At 42.6% G+C, this 21,780-nt stretch overlaps 1 protein-coding gene across 1 annotated transcript; it reads right to left on the reverse strand.

Annotated features, from left to right (window-relative positions):
* Positions 1-17,805: 17,805 nt before the first annotated feature.
* Positions 17,806-19,552, reverse strand: LOC309500178 (uncharacterized protein). The gene is made up of 2 exons (XM_082171744.1): positions 18,784-19,552; positions 17,806-18,747 (listed from the first exon to the last, which is right to left on the reverse strand). The coding sequence occupies exons 1-2, from the start codon at positions 19,107-19,109 to the stop codon at positions 18,165-18,167; spliced, it is 909 nt and encodes a 302-aa protein (XP_082027870.1). The 5' UTR covers positions 19,110-19,552; the 3' UTR covers positions 17,806-18,164.
* Positions 19,553-21,780: the final 2,228 nt, after the last annotated feature.

The raw sequence follows: 21,780 nt of genomic DNA on the forward strand, positions 1-21,780 counted from the left end.
GAATCTAGCAGAGAAACGAATGAAACGACAAATCAAAGGAAAAAATAAACAGGTGTGCCAAGGTTACAGACATGTTTTTTTTCTGTGTGCGTTTCCAAAAAAAAAGGAAAAAACATTAACATGCAACAAGTAGGCACTTAAAGCCACAATATGTAACTTTTTTGCTTTAAGAATAGCAAAAATCACTATATCTATGTTATATATTTTTTTTAGTTGTGTACTTACATTATCCCGACTGTTTCCAACAACTTTCAAACCAGGAGAAATTTGTAATTTAATTCGAGAAACGTCCCGTTTCTTTATTTCCGTTTTGTCGCCGTCAATGGCGTCATATCCGCGTTGTCCCTGGTTTCCGCTCGTACTGCCATGGCAACCAGAGCTATGAACCAGAGCCCTCTGATAGTAACCAAAGCGACTGACGGTAGTTCGCAGTGGTGGACGAAGTACACATACCATGTACTTGAGTTAAAGTAAAGATACTCAAGGTAAAATATTACTCAAGTAAAAGTAGAAGTGCTGCCTTTAAACATTCACTTGAGTAAAAGTACAAAAGTATTTGCCTTCAAATGTACTTAAGTATCCAAGTACTATGATTTTTTTATTGCTATAATGTCCTATTATAATTTTTGTCACAAGACTCTTGCTTAACTCAGTCTACGTGAAGACTGTCACTCTTGGCACATCAATCTATTAATAAAATGACATTATTTAGTCTATATATATATATATATATTTGAATTGAATACATTTTTTGTGTGTTTAATTTTGGACGGAAGGGGACTGATCCCATAAGGTATAATACATTTACAGTATTTACTGTACATATTTTTCACAAGCGTCTATGGTCATAATTATAAACATCCCAATGTTATGATACATTCACATAAACCTGCACAATGCCATTGAATATATATATATACACACTACATTATGGGAGCAGCCAATTTCCCTACAAAATTAAACACCAAAAAGTATTAATGCAGTGTTTCTGCTACTCCTCAGAAAAAAAAAAAAGCTATTATATGCAAGTAATTTTAGTGTCAAGGTAATAAGCAATGTTCATTATGCGTCAGTATTTACCGATAATTGCTGCAATAATAGCTGCTGCTCTCTGCCCCCGCTTAAAATCATTGGCAACACAAATTGTTTGGAACTATTGAGAGCTACACGAATCACGTGACCGCGCGGTGGCGAGATCACAGTAGGCTTGTTCGACTTGAAACGGCACACTGCACAGACCAATCGGTGAATGACATTAAAATACCGCAAGAGCGATTAGAGAGTAGACGGCTCTGTATGCTTTTCAATCGCTCTCGCGATTTCGCTCTATACTTTGATGTCATAAACTGATCGGTCTGTGCAGCGCTGGTTCAAGTCGAACAAGCCGTGTGTGTCGCAACCTCTTATACACTGTCTATGGTCACAACTCTCATATTTAACAGCTCTGGTTCGCGCTTAGTAGATACCACCAAGGCAAGTTCAAAACAAAGCGCGCACGTTGTAGGCTACTGTGATAGGTGGCTCGTTTGACCAGTTAAGTTTTTATCCACTCATAAATAAAAAGGAACGACTGATTTTGAAAATGTAGTAGAGTAAAAAGTAAGATATTTGACTATGAAATGTAGTGGAGTTAAAGTAAAAGTCTTCCCAAATTTAAATACTTCAGTAAAGTACAGATACGCAAAAAAGCTACTTAAGTACAGTAACGAATTACATTTGCTTCGTTACTGTCCACCACTGGTAGTTCGCAATGTCTATTTGCACGCTGTTGTTGTTTCGTTCAAACATTATGGACCATGGCAAGCAGACTTTGGATACAAAAGGAGAACTAAAACGAGAATCAAAATGCGCGGTGTTTTCGAGATGCCTAGAGCTCCCATAGACAGTATATAAACGAGAGCTCCACGTCCGAGACTTCGACCGCTTCTACATGTACTTTATTAAACAGGTGAGCATATTTACATAAAACTAATCAATGTTTTATAGCTCAACATGATGAAATGTTAGAATATGATCTGTATGTTATTCTAATGTTGATCTAGCTTACTGCTAGTCTCATACAGACAAACTAACACATACATTTCAACACATTCAAATGCAGTTTAGTGTGATAGTGTAATGTTAGACCAAGTGAAACAACGCTGCGTTACCTCACAAGTTTTTTGTCTAATAAACTGACCTGTGACTGCGAGTAGTAATTCTGCACTCGCGTGTAACGTTAGTTCGGTAGAATAAAATGTCCATATTCCTTATATGATAGCTGATAGCTGTCTCTTAGCAATCCCGAACTGCTTCATATCACAGTCATGATAAAACATTTACATTTACATTTACATTTATTCATTTAGCTGACGCTTTTATACAAAGCGACTTACAATTGCTATATATGTCAGAGGTCGCACGCCTCTGGAGCAACTAGGGGTTAAGTGTCTTGCTCAGGGACACATTGGTGTCTCACAGTGGATTCGAACCCGGGTCTCTCACACCAAAGGCATGTGTCTTATCCATTGCGCCACCACCACCCCATAAAAGCATCGATGTATTCAGTCATCCATAAACATTATTAGATCCATAGATTAGATCGGTCGGCTTGACGTTGACGACAAGATCCATAATTCTTAGCAAATGTTGCGTCATCAAACTACGCCTTTGTTATTGTAAATAGGTTAGCGACCCCTAGTGGCGAAAAATTCCATACTGTACGTTTAAGTCGCTGCCTGTTCAAGGAGTGCTGAAATTAATTACTCATCATTAAATAATTTTATAAAATTTTAGAAATATATAAGTCATATATAAATGCCTTATTCATAACTTTTGGCATTAAGTTAAATATTTGTCATACCTGACCAGAAGATGTTCAAATAAATGTCACATTAGACAAGGAAGTTGTAGATTGTGTTTGAATAATTACGTATCTTATTTAGCTGAGGTAAATTATACGCAATTCTCTCGTATCCTTGCTGGATGAAGAATGAGACGGCCCAACGGGCGGTTGAAATTTAAAAGGCTGATTTGCGCTTCAGGGCAGTGATGAGTACATAATGTTGTCCAGTGGTTGTCCAGACACCCTAGGCACAACCTTAAAGGGTTACTTCACCGTTTTTTCATATTAAACTATGTTATTCCCTTAACTAAGACGAGTTGATACATACCTCTCTCGTCTCAGTGCGTGCACTAAATCGCTGTCTTGCGGCGAAACTTTGTTAGCACTTAGCTTAGTCCAGTTCATTCAATATGGGCCAAGCAGAGAAGCTACCAAACATCTCCACGTTTTCCCTATTTAAATACAGTTACTCGCTTAGTGTAACTCGACCTAGGACGGTGACACAAAACAAAACGTTGCGCTTTTCTAAGCGTGTAAAATGGATAACTATATTGTATGGCGGAATACCATAGCAAGTGCTTGGAAGCACTTCGACTTCGGCGCAGTAATATCTTCACTAGAGGGAGCGGGGGCCGGTGAGAGGATTTTTCACGAGTGAAGATATTACTGCGCCGAAGTCGAAGCCCATATTGAATGAACTGGACTAAGCTAAGTGCTAACAAAGTTTCGCCGCAAGACAGAGCGATTTAGTGCACGCACTGAGACGAGAGAGGTATGTATCAACTCGTTTTAGTTAAGGGAATAACAGTTTAATATGAAAAAACAGTGAAGTATCCCTTTAAGCAATGGCCCTGAACGGTGGTTTAATGTCAACATTGTGACAACGCTGTAACAACCTTCACCACACAACGTAGTTATAGCAACCCTTTGGCCATGTTGTTAAAACGTTGTTACAAGGTACGTTGTGCCAACGTTCTGTGTTTGCTGGGTGTTTACATGACAGTCGCATTGGCCCATATCTGATTTATGTCCACATATGAATAAGGCCTGAATCCGATCTCAAAATATCCGAATGCATGCGTTTTTTTCCTGTTTACACGGTCATAAACACATCTGATCTGTGTCACATATTAGCAAAAAAAATCGGAATTGGGTCACATTTCACTGACAGTGTAAACAAGGCGAAGTGACACAGATCAGATGTGGTCAAAACTGAAAGAACGTGTAATCGGTCGGTCAAAAATATCGGATATAGGCAACAAATCAGAATTGGGCATCAAGACCTGCAGTGTAAACAAGGCCTAGCAAAAAATCTGAATTGGGTCACATTTCACTGGCATTGTAAATGAGGTGCTTAAAGGGATAGTTCACCCAAAAATGAAAATTAGCCCATGATTTACTCACCCTGAAACCATCCTATATGCCATTCTTCTTTCAGACGAATACAATCAGAGTTATATTAAAAAAAATCCTGGCTCTTCCAAGCTTGATAATGAGAGTGAATGGCTGTATGTCTTTGGAAGTCCATCAAAGCACATCTTATTCATGATTAAAGTGCTCCTGTAACGAGGATGCTGAGGCTGAGTGAGAATCCATGTGCAGAAGTTTATTAAAAACAGTTTCCACAAACAAATACGATGAGGCAGGCAGAGGGTCAAAACCAAGGCAGCAGTCCGATCTTTCAACATACAAAGGGGAATTCCAAAAGGCAAGAGTGAGTAGGCAGGCAATAGGTCCAAGCAAAAACATCAGTCCGATCAGGCAACCAAAACAAAGGGGATAATCCAGCAAATCGAAAAACAGAGAACCAGGCAGAATCATACACAGTAGACAGGCAGGATAAACAGGAAATAACGCTCGGTAAGGCAGGTAAACTGGCAATACTTCGCAATGAGTACAAGAATGGTCTCTGGTTAAATAGCAGTCAAAACAGGAAATGAGTGCAGAAGAAGCAGAGGGAGTGGAACACAGTCAGTACTCAGGTGAGGGCTCCCTCTGCTGGTTTGGCATTACAGAACCCCCTCCTCTAGGAGCGACTCCTGGAGCTCGTCGTGGGCGTCCCCGTGGTCGTGGCGCTGGTCGGTCGGGTCTGGCTCGATGAAATTCCTCGATGAGAGATGGATCCAAAATGTCCCGGGCAGCTACCCACGATCTCTCCTCAGGTCCATAGCCCTCCCAGTCCACCAGATATTGGAGCCGACCCTCTCTTCGTCGTGAGTCTAGTAACTCATTCACTTGATAAGCAGGAGTTCCATCAATGTCCCATGGAGGTGGTGGTTCTGGGGCCTCATGGCCAGGGTCAGCATTCGGGTGGACTGGTTTGAGGAGGGAGACATGGAAGGAGGGAGAGATTCGGTAGTTATCAGGAAGCTCCAATTGGTAAGTGACCTCATTAATTCTCTTAAGAATATTAAAAGGGCCAACATACCTTGGACTGAGCTTCCTGCTTGGTAGCCGTAACTTGATGTTCTTTGTCGAGAGCCAGACCCGTTGTCCTGGTTGGTAGGGAGGATGTAGATGGACGAATAAAACCTGAGTTCAGAGCCTCTTCAATATACTCTTCCATTGCTTGACTTTCGGTTCGGGAGAGAGGGTAAACTTTGCTTTTGGGAGGCATGGCATTGGGAAGCAGATCGATAGCACAGTCCCAGGGTCGGTGTGGTGGTAGCTGTGCGGCCTTGGTTTTGCTAAAGACTTCAGAAAGATTGTAGTAATAGGCGGGGATGTTCACTGTCTTGAGGGTATCTGGACTTTCAATACTGGTTGTGAGACATGGTTGGGGTTTAGTGGGAAGGCAGTGATCTAGACAAAATGTGGACCAATGAGTCAACTCACCATGATACCAGGAAATGTCAGGGTCGTGAATAGATAGCCAGGGATGTCCCAGGATGATCTCGAATTTGGGAGAGTCAACAATATACAGTGTGATAGACTCTTGATGCAGCAAACCGACATTAAGTGTGAGTTTTTGTTTGATGAGTGATCCCCGCTCCAATGAGTGTGTCATCGATGGCCTTGATTTTGATAGGTGGGGTGCATGGTTGAATGGGGATGTTATACTTTGTGACAATGTCCTTATTAATCAGATTCAGAGCAGCTCCAGAGTCAATCATCGCTGTTAATTCAAGAGACAATGTGTCAGTCCTGAGAGTAATAGGTAAGGTGAATGATTTGTTACTGAGTAAGGAGAAATGTTCAATATTTACCCTGGGAACAGCTTGGGATTTGTGTGGACATCCTAGACTGCGATGGCCTGCTTCACCACAGTAAAAGCATAACTGGTGTTGTCGACGCCTCTCCCTTTCCCCTTCAGAGAGTAGGGAGACGTTGAGTTGCATAGGTTCCTCGTGAGGGCGTGCCTCGATCGTGACTGGAATCTGTGAATTGCTCTGATTTCCCCTGTTGCCCTTGCGTTTCGGAGCCTGTCTCATGAGGTTAACAATTTTAATGGCCAGAGTGACAAATTCAGAAAAGGAGGAATTCTCACCTTTACAAGCTAGTTCAGTTTGCAGTTCAGTGTTGAGACTACGGTGAAACATGGCCTTTAAAGCGATATCATTCCAACCACTCTGTGCAGCAAGTGTTCTGAATTCAATAGCGTATTCAGCAGCGGTGCGGTTACCTTGTGTGATGTTAATGATTTGTGTTGACACATCTTTGCCTCCGGCGGGGTATTCAAACACTTCACGGAGTTGCTGGATGAAATAATCCACTGAACATCTGAACCGTGAATCAGAGTCCCAAACTGCTGCAGCCCAGTCGATAGCTCTCCCCGTTAACAGCGTCATTAAGAACGCACATTTCTTTTCCTATGACTCAAATTTATCCCCTTGATGATCAAAGTACAGTCTGATTTGACGAACGAAGCCTTTACATTGTTCAGCAGTACCATCAAACTTTTCAGGAAGGGCAAAGCTTACCGTTTTAGGCATGGGTTGTGGAAGTGATTGGATGTAGCGCGTTAGATGTTCGTTGACTGATTGGAGCTTGGTTAGTTGTTCCTGGTATTCCTTTAACATATTGCTTTGATAAGCGAATGCTGCTTGCAGGTTCGAAACTTCCGCTGGATTCATGGGAGGCGAAGTATTCTGTAACGAGGATGCTGAGGCTGAGTGAGAATCCATGTGCAGAAGTTTATTAAAGACAGTTTCCACAAACAAATACGATGAGGCAGGCAGAGGGTCAAAACCAAGGCAGCAGTCCGATCTTTCAACATACAAAGGGGAATTCCAAAAGGCAAGAGTGAGTAGGCAGGCAATAGGTCCAAGCAAAAACATCAGTCCGATCAGGCAACCAAAACAAAGGGGATAATCCAGTAAATCGAAAAACAGAGAACCAGGCAGAATCATACACAGTAGACAGGCAGGATAAACAGGAAATAACGCTCGGTAAGGCAGGTAAACTGGCAATACTTCACAATGAGTACAAGAATGGTCTCTGGTTAAATAGCAGTCAAAACAGGAAATGAGTGCAGAAGAAGCAGAGGGAGTGGAACACAGTCAGTACTCAGGTGAGGGCTCCCTCTGCTGGTTTGGCATTACAGCTCCATGCATCTTCGGGGGTTAATAAAGACATTCTGAACTGAAGCGATGCATTTGTGTAAGAAAAATATACATATTTAATTCCTTATTCGACTAACGATTGCATTGTGCGTCAAGTTCAAGGGTTACTCTTTTGGCGTTAGTCAAGCGTAAGTCAAGCGTAAGATGCGTACGGCCATCTGCCGGAAGCTAGTTATTTTAGTTGATAAAGTATTAAATATGGATATTTTTCTTACACGAACGCATCGCTTCACTTCAGAAGGCCTTTACTAACCCCTGAAATTAAATAATTTAATAATTTAACAATTTAATAAATTAATTTTTAATTAAAATTTGTATAATTTTTATTTTATAAAAACCTTTTGTAACATTAGAAATGTCTTTACTGTCACTATTTTTGATTTAATACATGCTTAATGTAAACATAATTATTGGTACTTTTCAGCAATTAACACATTTTGCATACATCCCATTTTATTAATCACTTATTGATTACACTTAGGAGAGAAAAAAATTGACAATTAAAAGCAAAACCTAAGTCTATTATTTGAAGTTCAGTAGTTTACTGACTCCAAACATTTGAACGGTACTAAACCAACTACTAATTGAGTGATGCCCTACAACTGTTGATGTGTTTGTTTTCTAGGTGTAGAAAAAATTATGTTGGAAATGTTTCCTAAGCTCATTTTAGTTGAAAAAAAAACAACAACAAAAAAAGCAACGTTTTAGGATTCTATTAAACAACCATCTTTTTTATATTATACTTTCTGTTGTGCACATTTAGATCTATCAAGTGGAGACTAAGTGCATGGGCAAAAGGTAAGGTTAACCTAAACTGAATGGCATCTCTCTTTTCTTGAGTTAACAAAGAAATAATTATAGTCCATCTTGTTTTGTTTTGTTTTGTTTTGTTTGTTTTAGTCTGAAATTGATAAAAGCAGCTGACTTTTCTATAATTGCATAATAAAACATTTTTGTAACATATCAAGCGTAGCGTTAGTTCTGGCAGGTCACGTTCAAGCTCGCATCAGCTGACTATCAGCTGATCCACATCTACCTATAGGAATACGACGCCTATCACTGTATATAAGCTCCTTCAGTATTATCAGCAGCTATCGCGTTTCTCAGGAGCTAATTAAATGGCGAAATTCGGCAGGCAAACAACATCATCTCACAAGGAATCGTGCAATCGGGAATTTAGAAAGAGGAATTCGTTCCCCACAAGGATTTCACCTCAGATTCATCTTAAACTTGAACACGAGATTTGCTGCATTGATCATAAGTTGCCTGATTTGGAAGTTGCCTGCTTGCATTGCTGCATTATTGACACAGGACTCGACGTGATTCATTCTCCATTCATCTCTGAAAGTCTTCACAAAGCTAAGCTAAGTCCTTTTTTGCTCATTGCTAAAATCTAGCAGGGTTTTGGCAACATGCTTGTTGCTAATGCTATACGTGTGGCTTGGGCTAATCTAACTTAGTCGTTTTCATTAAAATGCTCTTGCTAGGCTTATGCAGACCTGCCAACCTATACGCATTTTGCGTAGTAGATACGCAATTTGACATCAAAATACGGTGATACGATTTGTCACTTTAAACTACGTGAAAATCAGGTGACTGCTTTGAGTTCACTCGTAGACGTGCAGTAGCCGTCTCAGTCTAACACTTGATGGCAGTAGGCTAAAACAGCGTAGCAGCAACGAGCATGCTGGAAAAAAAAACTAAAGAAGAGTTCGACCAATCACATCGTCGGGTTCCTTCCTCTTAAATGTCAAGCGGGATCGGCTACTGATAGCAAAACGAAAGCATAAATATTCAAGTGTTAGGCTGTTCTTCTCTCATTCCCGTTTAGTTCGGTTGGTTTCCCCAAGGGAGGACCGTGCTTGCAAAGGTAAACTGGTTTGATGTAACGTTAGAAAGGTGAAATTGTGAAATGAATTAATTTAATAAAAAATATATTCTCGAAAAATAATTATAGGAATCGTATAGTACTAGGCCAATTTTGGAACAATATTATAGTAACTTAATCAGAGATCGGCTCTCTGCAGAAAAAGCAGCCAATTACAATTCCCTTGTTGTACAGCCTACCGAAGTTAATGACAAGTTTATGATAATAATAATATTCAAGTTGTACCTGCAAAAGCGCGTAGTCAGTTCTGTTCGCGAGTGTCACGAGTCACCACAACAATCCACTAAGTTAACCACTTACGTTTCTGTGGTAACTGGTATACAGCTCCTGCACTGGGATTCAAGCAGCTGCAGATTGTTTAAGGTAGGCCTAATGGCGAAAACCATTTTTAGAACAACAGCGAAAATGTAATAGGCTATACAAACTTTAATATATAATTTTATTGAAACCAGTGCTTTGCAGTGCAAAGAGACATTTCGAAACATTTCACCCGCGTGTAGGCTACTTTCACTATGAGCGCAACCGAAGACAAAAGCTGCTTGTCCGCGTTGCGCTCGGAGCGCGCGCGCGGCATGGCATCCTGTCAGCAGAATTCAGTTCTCTTTCACGACTTATCGCGCTTTTAATATTTGTTTTCAATATAATGAATTTATGTCCTATACATGTGCCGTATTTTTGATAATTTTCAGTTGACGATACGGTTTAAAGTTAATCAGTTTGCTGAATATTTGATTTTAGTTGTCTATGGACAACTAAAGCTTAGGCTACTGTTGGAAATTTAATTGGAAAAAAAAAGCACGTCTTTAATAATAATATTAGAGAATTTTTTGACTGTGCCTCTTTTGGAAAAATCATGCATTAACCAAAAATAATGGTCAAGAAAGGTTCCCAACCCCTGGCCTACATGATGTTAAGAGGATGCTGTATGTGTGTGCCTTGCAGTAAATCAAAATGGCGTCAGACGAGGACACTGACAGGGAGAGAGAATGCAGCAAACCTAAAAAGAAGCGGGTCTGTGCCCCTCAGAAGTTCCTGACAAAATATCAGGAGCAGTGGCCATGCCTCCACCCCTCTAAACTGCCCAATCATGCCTTTTGCACTTTGTGTAATTATAATTTTGACATTAGCCACCAAGGAGCTACAGGTAATAATATAGCTATCATATGAATGGTTGGTTCCCTTTTAATTAAACAATTGAATACAATTAATTTATGGTTATTAGTTTATATAAGCATACATAACATACAATTAAATATTGATCATGAACAAAAAAAATTAAGTGTACTGAAAAAAAGTATAGCGTAGTAGTGCAGAGCAAGTGATATTTTTAGAATTCGGTGAAATCATAGTTTTGCCTAATCACTTTTACAGTTAAACCTAAAATTATGAAGAGAAGCTTTAGTGTGTGTGTGTGTGTGTGTGTGTGTGTGTGTGTGTGTGTGTGTGTACGTATGCGTTTTGCAGACTGTCGACGGCACGTGGAGGGGAAAAAACATTTAAAAATTGTGTCTGCTACAGACTCAGTGCCTAGAATTAACTCATTCTTCGTACAACCACAAGATTTGAGACCAATCCGTGCAGAAACCCTTTACACTACATTCATTGTAGAACACAACCTGCCATTAGCTGCTGCAGACCATGCTGGACCACTGTTTAAGAAAATTTTTCCTGATAGTGAGATAGCCAAACAGTATGGCTGTGGCAGAACTAAGACTGCTGCCATAGTAAAAACACTGGCCTGGCATGATGATGAGTGCATTACAGAAGCAATGAAGCACTCTCCATACAGCCTTGCTACAGATGGGAGCACAGATATGGAGGACATAAAAATGTACCCCATTGTAGTGAAGATTTTTAATGCCAGTCTAGGTAGGGTAGTTGTGATGTTGCTCAAGATTTGTGAATCAAGAGAGTCTACTGGGAGAGCAATATTTGAATTGCTTGATGGTGAACTGACAAAGAGAGGCATACCATGGTCTAATTGTGTCAGCCTTGCAGCTGACAATGCTGCAGTTATGCAAGGTTTGGGGAAAGGTGTAGCGGCTTTTTTGAAGGCACAACATCCGCATATCTACCTAGTTGGTTGTCCTTGCCACCTGATACATCTAGCTGCAGAGAGGGCATCCAGGCAGCTTAGTGTGAACATCGAAGACTTCCTCATTACCATCTATTACTATCTAGACAAAAGCAGCAAGAGAAAGTCAAGCCTACGTGATATTCAAATCATGTGTGACACAGAGGTGAGAAAGATACTCAAGCTGGCCTCCACAAGATGGCTGTCTCTGGGGCAGTGTGTGAACCGTTTACTGCAACAGTGGGATGCTCTTACTGTTTTCTTTGGTAATGAGGTGGATGCAGGAAAGAAAAAGAGGACAAAGTCCTCAGGTTCCTCCAATCTGCCAAAGCTTCCACCTGGTACTACACAGAAGCCAAATGCCACACCCTCCACCAGCCTGCCAGCTACAGTGCAGCCCAAGCTCTCCTCTATGCTACCAAAGCTGTCTGCACCTCCACCTGGTCCTACCCAGAAGCCAAAAGCCACACCCTCCACCAGCATGCCAGCTACAGTGCAGCCCAAGCTCTCCTCTATGCTACCAAAGCTGTCTGCACCTCCACCTGGTCCTACACAGAAGCCTAAAGCCACACCCTCCACCAGCATGCCAGCTACAGTGCAGCCCAAGCTCTCCTCTATCCTACCAAAGCTGTCTGCACCTCCACCTGGTCCTACCCAGAAGCCTAAAGCTCCTGGACATCTTGCTGCAGAGTTTGACTTGACAAATTTCCTCTTCAAGCAAAACGAAATTGGAAAAAGAGCTGCAAAAGAAAAAGAAAAAACAAAGGCGGAAAGAACAGAGAAAGAAGAGAAAAAGGATCTGACAAAACCTGAAAAGGTTCTTCAGTTCCTTACCAACCCTGTGTCAAAGGTGTATTCACTCTTTCTGAAGAGGGTCATACTAGTCTTTGACATCAGCAACCAAATTCTTCAAAAAGAGGAACCATGCATACACATTCTGCTTCCAACTTTGGAGCTGCAACTGCAAAAGATATTGCTTTCATTCTGTAAGCCTGAGCATGTCATCACTATGTTGAAGGAAATTGGTAGAGGTATCAGGCCAACCATCACAAGTAAAAAGCAGCTGCCTGACGAGGAACTCTCAATTGGGCATGAGACCCAAGTCTTTATCCAAAGCCAGGGTAACTTAGAGCTGAAGCCATTCTATAGGGATGTGAGGAAGTTCTTTTCATCTGCAGCTGACTACATGCTTTCCAAATTTCCATTTGGGGATGAGCTGCTTATGCATGCTGTTGTGGCCGACATAGAGAAGAGGCAATCAGTGAAATTCTGTTCTGTTAACTTCTTCATCAGCCGCTTTCCTTCCATTTTGCCGGGCAGTGTAACAGTGGATCAGGTAGAGGATGAGTTCAGGATGTATCAAACCACCAGCTTTGATTCCAGCATCCTCAGGAAACGTATTGATGAGGCCTGGAGAGACATCGGCCTGTTGAAGAGGGGAGGCCAGGAGGTCTTCGCCAAGCTCCCAGCAGTCATACTTGGAATACTAGTAATATTCCATAGCAATGCTGACTGTGAGAGGGTTTTCAGTCTTGTTACCAAGAACAAGACCCAATACAGAGCCAGCCTGAGCACTGATATGATCAGTGCTTTGGTTATGAAAAAGGTGAGCATGGCTGCTAAGGGCACTGTCTGCCACATGGAGGACTTCAGCGACAAGCTTCTCAAGAAGGCCAAGTCAGCTACCTATGAGGCAAAACAGTCTAGAGGAGCTGCCACTGCCACAAGTGATACATCTTGTTTGATTGCTTTCCTGTAGCTCAGTGGTAAGAGCATTGCGTTAACAACGCAAGGTTGTGGGTTCGATTCCAGGGGATTGCACATACCTATGTATAAATGTATAGGATAATGCAATGTAAGTCGCTTTGGATAAAAGCGTCTGCCAAATGCATAAATGTAAGAAAGGACATGGCACAGCTTTAGTGATTTTATCTTTCTTTCAATAGTTTGCCAGTTGTCAATGTTCAAAAGGACATATTTTCTTCTGTGATTTTGAGTTATTTATATGATGTTGAAGGTCTATGAAGGTCTCTGATAAGGGTCATAAACCTTCTGGGATTTTCACTTCCCTTTTGTCAGATGTCCAAGTTGAAGTGAATGTTCTATGATGGGGATATATATCTTTTCATTAAAAATGTTCTTGCTTCCTTCATAGTGGATTTATATGTTGAATAACTGAATATGGTGGTGAGTGGGGAAATGACTATGGCCTAAGACCAGGTGAAGTGATTGGTAAGCATGTGAACTAAACGATACACTATAGTATACTAATGCCCAACCAGCCAAATTGACATCAAAGACAGCGGTAATAGCATATTTTTCCGCGTGCGTGCCGCCGTGTTCATGAACCAGAACTTCGACAATAAATCAGTAAGTTGCTACTCAAAAAAGTTTTTCAAGGTTGGCAGGTCTGCTTATGCGATCATATTGGCTATGTGCGTTACTATGTGTTGTCATTGGCAACTGATCGCGTTGCACAGGCTGTGCTTTTAGCACTATGCAGCACAGATTCAAGCAGCTGCTTGATATGAATGAACAATTCATGGTGCAAACGGAAATATTCTGCTGTGGCACAGCTTTAAAAAAGACAGTAAACAGTCACAATTCAGTTGAGTCACTTCGGACACGCTTGGTCTATCTAGTTCTTGGAAACACGTCGTTCTTAAAGCTAAAGTGTATTGTATACCGTGCTTGCATTTGAATGCATTCTTATATATATATATATATATATTTTTTTAAGAGCTTGCATTTTTATAGGCTGACATTCAACATGGTTCTATATTTAAGCTGTGTATATTAAGTAAAAAATAAATAAATAATAATAATAAAAAAAAAAGTTATTGAAACACTGCTTGTTCTAAGGCTAGGCCTATCTAGTGGCTATTTGAAAACTGCTTGCATTAAAAGCTGTTAGTTGCTATTGGGAACATGGTTGTTGAACTTTTAAGGTTATTTAGCTCAGTCGTTATTTGGAACATGGCGTGTTTTAGGCTTATATCTGGTGTCATTGTCACATGCTGTGCTAAGCTTATCAGGTATCAGCAATATGATGTCTTTTCAGCAACACTGCTATAGCGCATACTGTCCTCAGCGCATGCCGTAGTGCTCAAGCGTTGTTTTATGCTTATCTGGTTGTATTGGAAAATGCTCGTTCTTTATTCTATTCGATTATTGCAACATGCTGCTTTAAAGTTACCACATGCTTGTGGCTAAAGCTATCTAGATATCAGTAACATACTTGGTACACAGTACATTCACCGCAGGGGTCTGGTATTCAACACTAACAACACCATAGTTTGATGGTCCTGTAAAGGAGTGTGTAATCAAGGGAGTCGGCATCTTCACCTCCACAGTGATGGAATCCGTAGGACGGGAGCAGGAATCATGTTCATGAATGAGGAAGCACACTGTATTCATAGCTTAGCTGCGCACTGCATATGACTCGAGCTAGAGGATGTATGCTTCTCCGATCGGACTACACTAGATTTAATACTAGTCCTATGGTTATACAACATGCTAGTTGTATCAGTTTGGTTGCTGCTAGTCTGAGCTATTGCTGTAGGGTGTATGCTTCCCCTGCCAAACTACACTAGTGTTAGCAATGGTTCTGTGATTATACAACATGCTTTTTGTACCAGTTGTTGCTGCTATTCTGAGCTATTGCTGTAGGGCAGTGGTCGGGAACCTATGGCTCGCGAGCCACATCTGGCTCTTTGGCAAAAATCATGTGGCTCGCGAGGTCTCTCACCCTTTACCAACAAACCATCGATGAAACAATTAAAACACATCAACAGAGATCGGCTCTCTGCAGAAAAAGCAGCCAATTACAATTCCCTTGTTGTAGTCCAGCCTACTTAAGTTAATTAAAAGTTTATGATAATAATAATATTCAAGTTGTACCGGCAAAAGTGCGTGTTCAGTGCTGTTCGGGAGTGTTCTGTGGTAACCTACAGCTCCTGCACTGGATTCAAGCTGGCGAAAACCATTCTAGAACAGCAGCGAAAATGTAAAAGTAGGCTTTATAAACTTTAATATATCCTTTTATTGAAACGGGGGCTTTGCTGTGCAAAGAGACATTTGCGCAGAGACCCTTTATGTCCTATAAATGTGTCGTATTTTATGATAATCCGCGCAGATTTCAGTTGACGATTCTGTTTAAAGTTATTAATAACAAAACATGAATGAATGAGAAAGAAAATAACAGGATGTGCTTTATATTGAAAATAAATATTAAAAGCGTGATAAGTCGCGAAAGAGAACTGAATTCTACTGACAGGACGCTGTGCGCGCGCTCCGAACGCAACACGGACAAGTAGCCTTTGTCTTCGGTTGCGCGCCTAAGCGGCCAAATAAACAGAAATATTTCAAAATGGCAAGTCGAGTATTCACGTAAACACAGCAGATGTACTCTGTGCATTCACTCTCTCTCTCTCACACACGCACACATAAGAGGATTTATGCTCATCACTTGGTAACTCAACCTCACAGTGAAAGCCCTGCACAATTAATTCCATATTGCAACTAATTCATTGTTTGCTGAATATTTGTTTGTTTTTAGTTGTCTATGGACCTAATGATTAGCCTACTACTGTTGAATTTTTTATTGAAAAAAGCACGTCTTTAATTTATATATATATATATATATATATATATATATATATATATATATATATATATATATATATATATATATATATATATATATATAAATTTTTTTCTACTGTGGCTCTTTTGGAAAAATGCATTATCCAAAAATGAAAAAATGGCTCTTTGGTCAAAAAAGGTTCCCGACCCCTGCTGTAGGGTGTATGCTTCCCCTGCCAAATTACACCAGTTTTAGCAATGGTTCTACGATTTACACAATATGCTTGTTGTATCAGTTGTTGCTGCTGCTAGGGGTGTAAGCTTCCCCCAATAGATCCCGTACAATGGTTAAATTGGCTACAGCAACACGCTTGTTGCAATGCGTCTTGCTTGTGTGGGGAGATGTTAAAAATCAAATAACAAAAACAATTTTTTTTCTTGTTTTCTACAGAAGTATACTACATCCAAGTATAACAAGGTCATGATGTCATTTACAGTCGTCACTCAACGAAACTGGAACTGGACTGCGGATATACAACAAGCAGCAGCTGATACATTTTTGATATCACAATTTTCACTTTTTCATTTCAGGTGGTATGTCATTCATTGCAATATGCATGTTTACTGCTAAGCATTTCGGGTATTGACAACATGCTTTTTGCTATGGCTTATGCGGGTATTGGCAACATACTCGTTTAGGTCATCCAGGTAAGGGCAACATACTTGTTGCTTAAGGCTTTCCGGTATTGTTGGTAGCATGCTGTTGCTCAAGCTTTTCAGGTATTGGCAACATGCTTGTTGCCCTGGCTCACTCACGTAACTATAAAGCATCCAGATTGCGCTGTCAGTTGGTTTTGGGGGATATTGGCATATGGTTGTGTTTTGGGGGGTTATTGCTGCTCTCCCTGCTCTTATCCATGCTAGGCTGCATGGATGTGCAGGGAGTTCTCGCCCAGAACGGAACCATACCGCCAATCCAAATTGTATGCTAATTGTCAATCATATATGACGATAGTGGTCCTGACAGAAATCAAGCGTAGCGTTAGTTCTGGCAGGTCACGTTAGTCAAGCTCGCATCAGCTGACTATCAGCTGATCCACATCTACCTATAGGAATACGACGCCTATCACCGTATACATATATTGTAATGATTCCTGTCTTGTGTTTCCCTCGTCTTGTGTGGACTTTAGTTATGTCCTGTTCTGTGTCATGTTTTGTAGTCCTTTGTAGTTTTTTCTAGTTTATTAGTATCCCCAGGTGTTTCTAATTAGCCACACCCCCTTGTTATCTTGTTTAGCTTGTTGGTCCCTGTGTATTTATAGCCCTTGTGTTTCACTTGTTACTTTGTCAGTTGTTGTACATGTAAGGGTTGCTTATAGTCTTGTCATGCTCGTGGTTTTGTTTCTTTATCCCTGAAGTTCTTTATTATTTGTTCTATGTCTATTTCATTAAAACCTTGCGTTTAGATCCTCGCTTCCGCCTGCTTTCTCCGGCACGTTACAGAACAACTGACCAACTATGGATCTAGCAAGTACTAGCTGGGACCCACTGAGCAAAATTTGTTCTATATTTCAAAATGATCGCAGCATCGAAAGTTATGTGGAGGAGTTCCTTTTATATAGTCATCTCGTTCCTGGGAACGAGGCTAGGCTGAAGGACTGTTTCTGGAGTGGACTAGAACAGGACATTAGCTTAAATTTACCAGAGGAAGACCCCAGCTGGACCCTGGTACAGTACATTGACTTTGTCCTGCAGTTTTGTGGTTCCCCCTTCACTGTAGGGGAGGTGGAGAAACTTCATGCCAGTCCAGCCGAGCCTGCACTTCACGCCAGTCCAGCCGAGCCGAGCCTGCACATCATGCCAGTCCAGCCGAGCCTGCACTTGACGTCACGTCTGCCGAGCCTGTGTCTTCAGACAAGATGGCCGCCACAGAGACTGTTCACCTCACGTCTGCCGAGCCTGTGTCTTCAGACAAGATGGCCGACGCCGAGCCTGTTCACGTCACGTCTGCCGAGCCTGTGTCTTCGGACAAGATGGCCGCCACAGAGACTGTTCACGTCACGTCTGCCGAGCCTGTGTCTTCAGACAAGATGGCCGGCGCCGAGCCTGTTCACGTCACGTCTGCCGAGCCTGTGTCTTCGGACAAGATGGCCGCCACAGAGACTGTTCACGTCGCTTCTGCTGATCCAGAGACTGTTCACGTCGCTTCTGCTGATCCAGAGACTGTTCACGTCACTTCTGCTGATCCAGAGACTGTTCACGTCGCTTCTGCTGATCCAGAGACTGTTCACGTCGCTTCTGCTGATCCAGAGACTGTTCACGTCGCTTCTGCTGATCCAGAGACTGTTCACGTCGCTTCTGCTGATCCAGAGACTGTTCACGTCGCTTCTGCCGATCCAGAGACTGTTCATGTCGCTTCTGCCGATACAGAGCCTTCAACGCTGGTCCTGCCCAGCTCAGAGTCCTCTTCGCCGCTGGTCCCGTCCAGTCCAGAGCCTTCACCGCTGGTCCCGCCCAGCTCAGAGTCCTCTTCGCCGCTGGTTCTGTCCAGCTTAACGTCCTCTTCACCGCTGGTCCCGTCCAGCACAGAGCCTTCACCGCTGGTCTTGCCCAGCTCAAAGCCCTCTTCGCCGCTGGTCCTGCCCAGCTCAAAGCCCTCTTCGCCGCTGGTCCTGCCCAGCTCAAGACCCTCTTCATCACTGGTCCAGGACTCTTTACCGGGGAGCCTCCCCAAGAAAATTTTGGGGGGGGGCAATACACCTCCGGACCAGTCTGATCCGCCAGGACCGCCAGAGGGGTGGTCTCCTGTTCCGCCCTGGACGTCCGAGGGTCCATCATCTCTGCCTTGGACGCCTGAGGGGTCGTCTCCGCCCTGGCCGCCTGAGGGGTCGTCTCCGCCCTGGCCGCCTGAGGGGTCGTCTCCGCCCTGGCCGCCTGAGGGTTCGTCTCCGCCCTGGCCGCCTGAGGGTTCGTCTCCGCCCTGGCCGCCTGAGGGTTCGTCTCCGCCCTGGCCGCCTGAGGGTTCGTCTCCGCCCTGGCCGCCTGAGGGTTCGTCTCCGCCCTGGTTGCCTGCACAGCCTGCTCCGCCCTGGTCGCCTGCACTGGCTGCTCCACCCTGGCCTCTCGTCCTGTCGCAGTCTCCAGGCCCTCTTCCGTTCCATGGGCCTGGCCCTCCATCCCGCCCCCGGATCCGCCTCCGATCCACCACCCTCCTGGACTATTGTTTTTCTGAGGAGTGTCTGGAATCCACTCCTTAAGTGGGGGGCTATGTAATGATTCCTGTCTTGTGTTTCCCTCGTCTTGTGTGGACTTTAGTTATGTCCTGTTCTGTGTCATGTTTTGTAGTCCTTTGTAGTTTTTTCTAGTTTATTAGTATCCCCAGGTGTTTCTAATTAGCCACACCCCCTTGTTATCTTGTTTAGCTTGTTGGTCCCTGTGTATTTATAGCCCTTGTGTTTCACTTGTTACTTTGTCAGTTGTTGTACATGTAAGGGTTGCTTATAGTCTTGTCATGCTCGTGGTTTTGTTTCTTTATCCCTGAAGTTCTTTATTATTTGTTCTATGTCTATTTCATTAAAACCTTGCGTTTAGATCCTCGCTTCCGCCTGCTTTCTCCGGCACGTTACATATATAAGCTCCTTCAGCATTATCAGCAGCTATCGCGTTTCTAATGAGCTAATTACCCTCCTCCATCCCCAGCTCCTCCTCTTGCCCTGTCTGGATTTGGCATTCTGATTCCCTTCGAATCAGAATAAATTCTCGAATTATGTCGTACTTTAAAATCTTAAATTAATTATATCTGCAATACATTCATGTTGGTTCTGTTCTGTTTACCCCAAGGGGGGTTATTGCTGCTCTCCCTGCTCTTATCCATGCTAGGCTGCATGGATGCGCAGGGAGTTCTCGCCAAGAACAGAACCATACCGCCAATCCAAATTGTATGCTAATTGTCAATCATATATGACGATAGTGGTCCTGACAGAACACTATCTATGACTAATACAGACAGATATTCTGTTAATTAGCATTTATCCTTCCTCCTGTGTATTCCACTGAGGAGCGATTAAATATCCTGTACCTGTTCATCATCTAATGGACTAGAAGATCCATTAGCTTTCAAAGGAAATAACATGTTGTGACGAGCAGAATGGGGTTGAGAGCCATGGGAACGCAGCGAGGCTGGTGGCTTGAGCGCTAATGAGCGACACCTGTGAGTCATACCAGTCTTGATTGCCATGGAGGAGCTTCAGAAGAATAAAAGGAGTGACGACAGAGAGAACCAGGCCTGGACTTTGTTTTGTTTTAGTTTATGGGGAAGTTGTCCATGAGGGGTTGCCGCCTTACTTTCATTTTGTTGTTTATGTTTATTTATATTTTAATTATACAAATTTGGTCCAAATGAGCTCTCTGACAGAAATTATATCGATCTAGGCACACTCACACCACACCTTATCTCCGACATTAAAAACTTAGGATTTTCTCTCAACTGTAGTCTTAAATTGAACAAACTAATCAATGCCACAGTCAGCGCTATTTTTTACCACCTACGCCGGTTAGTCAAACCATTTATAAACAAGGATAGCTTTGAAACAGTTATTCACGCTTTATTTCAGCACCACTCGACTACTGTAACTCACTATATGTCGGGTTACCTCTCTCTTCCATCTTTCGTCTCCAAATGGTCCAAAATGCAGCTGCCCGTCTGCTCGCTGGCAGCCGCAAACAAGATGACATCACCCCAATCCTACGTTCTCTGCATTGGTTATCAGTCCGATACAGAATTGATTTTAAAATCGTATTATTCGCTTATAAATCTCTCAGCAACCAAGCCCCCTAATACCTTTCTGACTTATTTGTCACTCATAACCCATCCAGATCCCTTAGATCAAGAGATCAAAATCTCTTGTCTGTCCCAAGATCTCGCTTACAACGCAGGGGTGATCGAGCTTTCGCAGTGGTCGGCCCTAAGCTGTTGAAACAACCTGCTACTACATATCAAAACAGCTTCCACATTAGCTGAATTTAAATCCATGCTTAAAAACCCCCTGCATATTTTCTCTTGTGCTTTTAATCTACCGTAACTTGCTTTGTTTTGTATTTTCTCGTACTTTCCTGTACAGCACTTTGGCCAACCAAGGTTGATTTTAAATGTGCTTTATAAATCAATTTATATTTTATTTTATAATTAAACTTACATTGAATGTTTGCCGGTTCCCACCTCTCTTTCTTCCCTGAGCCTTTAACTTCGTTACATTGGTGCTGAAACCTGCGAAGGAAGAATGTGCTGTCAAAGAGCCCTCGCCAATGTGGGAAATTCACGGTGCCATTGAGCGGAGTCTGCTGCCATGGATGCTAGAGGTTGGTGATGCTAGAAGAGCTTGCCTGGGGGGATGGATAGACTCACCGCCGTCCACAAGAGCATGGAGGGGCAACTGCCATCAAGAGGGTGGAAGGAGGTGTCGGCATTCGCTGACATCAAAGCCTGCATCCAGCCGCCGGAATGGGGAGGAGCAGGTGACACAGGAACAGGGCCTTGCTGTCAGACACTGACGAGGTGGAGCCATCAACAGGCACCAGGGGATGAGGGAGTACAAGGCCGTCCACCGAGGGGTATCTAGTGCCGCCGCCAGGCACCACTAAAAAGTTCTCCCTGCTGGTGGAGGACTGGATGGCAGTGCATTCTGGGAACCGGACCAAAATTTGGATTTCTTTCATTCCTCTCGCATCTGTCTCTTCTCATCCTTCCATCTCCTTTTGTCTCGCCTCGTCTGTCCTTACCCTCATGGTGCTGCGGCCGCCGTGACAGCGTTCATTGTTCATTGTCCTCATGTCATCAGTTCATGGGTTC

This window comes from Leuciscus leuciscus (assembly GCF_965113295.1).
Source record: "Leuciscus leuciscus genome assembly, chromosome: 5".
Taxonomy (NCBI): domain Eukaryota; kingdom Metazoa; phylum Chordata; class Actinopteri; order Cypriniformes; family Leuciscidae; genus Leuciscus; species Leuciscus leuciscus.